The 3159-nt window shown below is 33.4% G+C and overlaps 1 protein-coding gene across 1 annotated transcript; it reads right to left on the reverse strand.

Moving 5' to 3' along the window:
* Positions 1-1751: 1751 nt before the first annotated feature.
* Positions 1752-2939, reverse strand: TENT5D (terminal nucleotidyltransferase 5D). Its single transcript, XM_060002026.1, has one exon. The coding sequence runs from the start codon at positions 2937-2939 to the stop codon at positions 1752-1754; it is 1188 nt and encodes a 395-aa protein (XP_059858009.1).
* Between the last annotated feature and the right edge of the window lie 220 nt (positions 2940-3159).

A 3159-nucleotide genomic window follows, 5' to 3' on the forward strand; every position in this document is an offset into this window, starting at 1 on the left:
ACCATTGTAAAGCAATTATACTCCAATAAAGATGTTAAAAAAAAAGACACACTCTCATTAACTGAAAACTAAACAGTATACTTAGGGCAGAAAGATCAATCATTTTTAGCCCATACATTATACTGATAGATGACTGAATTTTCTCTTTAATATAGCATTTTAAAATTCTTTATTTGTCCCAAGCAAGGAAGTGAATCCATACAATGTTTTAAAGCTTCACGGTTATGAGATATATATATATATATATATATATATATATATATATATATATATATATATATATATATTCATATACTGATGGCCAGTGGTACTGTGGTATAAAACATTTCATAAATATTGGTTATTTGAAAATGCCATCTTTGGTGTACTTCTTTTGTCCAATACTGTAATATAGAGAGGACAGATTAAGCACAGTCTATAAGTGACAAATTCTCAGAATATGCCTGTTGGATCATGTTGTGATGGAAAACCTTGTGACGGTCAATGAAAACTGAGATGGAAACTCATAAAAAATTAGAAGCAAGCAAAAATAGTGAAGTTATCTGATGATCTTATCTATATTCATTCAGGACAGCTCCTCCCCTTCTGTCATCCCAGGTAATCTTGGTCATGGATTATTTTCTTCATTACAGGAAGAAAATACAGTTTTAATCCCACTGGAAGATTTGCTAGCTGCATATCTGATGTTGTGAGTAGATATTCAGATACATGATGAACATATACAATTGTTGAATAAATTACAGCATTATGCAAAATCTCATATGATGAGGCACTTGAGTGTCGTGTTAGAAACTGATCTTTGGAAAGGCAAGATGGAAAAAAGCCTCATTTAGTAATGAAAATATTCTCACTTACTAACATTGAACGTCTCCACATATTAAGATGTTGGTCAAGTCGGTCATAAAAATAGTAAATGCAATAGCTAAAAACCTCTGCCTGCTTTTTGCTGTTTGACATGTAGAGTCTCTTTTTAACAGATGATGATAGAAAACTTTCACATTCAGAGTTGGTCATTTTCATTCTTTTCAACTTGTTTGGGGGAAAATGAAGAAATCTGTATAAGTGGTCACAGTATTGGCTGTCCAGCTGGACAGTACTATTCTTCAGATCCACAAGTCAACTTATTTGATAGTTGATAAATTACTAATGGCCAATGTTTTCCAGGATCATTTTTTCAGTGTTCCTTCAAACTATAGTAGGATATTGTATCTAACCCAATTCAATTGAGAAACGAAATATATGCTTACAAAGTCCAGGGTTTTAATATCTTCTGAATCTGTTGTCTTTGAAATTAGGCATTGTTGTTAGGCACTGAAAATTCATTGATGGTAATATTCACTAGCAAAAAATTAAGTAAAGGTAACAAAGGAATTGACTGAATACAAAAATGTTTGCACTGGTCTTTACTGTACATCTGGATTTTAAAATATGAGTCTGTTCTTTTGTAATGTAATCAAAGTTGCAGGCATCTCTAATGTATTTGTCATAGAAAATTTGAAAGTCATAAGTAGTCAGTCAGACTTAAAAATCATTTTAAGTGGTCCACAACATTTGAAAGTTGTTATAGATAATTGATAACATTTGAAAATCATTTAAAGAGGTCATTTCACAGATGATATTGTATTTACTGTGATGGTTTAAGCTATAATTGATGAAAAATTGTTGGTAACTGCATAAAAATAAAAATAGAGCTTAAATTTTATGGAAATTGGAAAATTGCTTTTAAGAGGTGTTTAATTAAAGCAAAGTTTCTACTGTGTTTTTTTAAAAGCCATACCATTTGGCACATGAAAGTGTAGTGGGTGGTATGGCTGAAACAATGTAGGTGGTAGTACAGATGTTACATAATACGTAGGGGACCCTCCCCAAGCAGCAAGGTATGGAGCAGGCAGATAAAAGCAAGTTACCTTGCCTGTATTAGGTAGGATATTCTGTTCTCCAAGTACTTTTAAAGCCATAAGGGTGATCATATTGAGGGTCTGTCTTCTTTTAGGACCCATGGGGAGAACAGTGCTTTCATTCACAACTCCATGCAAGGTCATGAGGTAGTCATACTTTCTCTTTTCTTCACCTATGAAATGGTTGTAGAGGTATGATTCAATCTTCTTTCGCTGTTCTTCTATATCAGGAAAATCAATGAAGAATCTAGAACACATATAACGTTCTAGGGTCTTGATTTCTGCTTCACAAACTGGCTTAAAGTTATGAACCAGCAAGTTACTGTATTTCAGAAGGCCACCACCTCTAATTTCTTCAGGTTTTCTGGTAGATATAAGCTTGTGCTGCAAGTGTGTCATTGCTTCTTGGAAGTTTCCATACATGCTTTCAGCTACCACAACAGGATATAATTCTTTGGTTAGCGTACCACTTTTGTCACTGTAGAAATCTAACATGGGATCCAAGATAATTTGAAAGGAATCTACACTAAATTCAAATTGTCGTCTGAGTGAATTCACAAATTTTAGCTCTACATTCTTCCCAGTGTTATTAGAAAGAGAGATAAGACTCCAACGATCATGCTTATTGCAAACTTTGACCATTTTCTGCACGTAAGCCTCTTTCATAGTCTTTAGGGTGATCTTTTCCTTTTTAACACCTTTTGGTAAAAAGTCGAGTAGGCAACCTAGAACTACATCCTTAACAAGCTGAAATTCCTGATCGCTTGGTAGTTCAATACCTAAAATAACATCCAGATCCTTATAGCTCATGCCATTGTAGCTTGCAAGTATGTAACTTGCTGTGGAACCATTCAATCGGGTATCTTTAACAATAATTCCTTGCTCTATCAGTTGATCTTTCACAACATGAATGATATCTTTCGGTTTCACCTCCAATGTGGGGAAATTCCCCCTTCCATGAATTGGAATTACTTCATCTAACACTTGATGCAGTGTTATAACTTGATCCCAAGTGAGATTGCTGAATCTGATTTCAGACATTATGAAGTCAGTAGGTCAACTAGAAAGTAAGCAAAATATTGAGAAGAAATTTAGCATCTTGATATCAGTGTTACAGCTAAAGCATATGAAAAGTAAAAAATAGACTTACCTTCAACATAAATCAAACTAATATTAGGCAGTAAATTATCAATGTATCTAATTGTGTTCAAATCTATAAGTGAAATAAAAGCACTATGATTATATCAAATTTGTTAGATTG

The sequence above is a fragment of the Delphinus delphis genome, chromosome X, assembly GCF_949987515.2.
Source record: "Delphinus delphis chromosome X, mDelDel1.2, whole genome shotgun sequence".
NCBI lineage: Eukaryota > Metazoa > Chordata > Mammalia > Artiodactyla > Delphinidae > Delphinus > Delphinus delphis.

What these genes read in the sequence shown, in the direction of transcription:
- TENT5D (XM_060002026.1), bottom strand. Translation starts at nt 2,939, where the DNA reads ATGTCTGAAATCAGATTCAGCAATCTCACTTGGGATCAAGTTATAACA.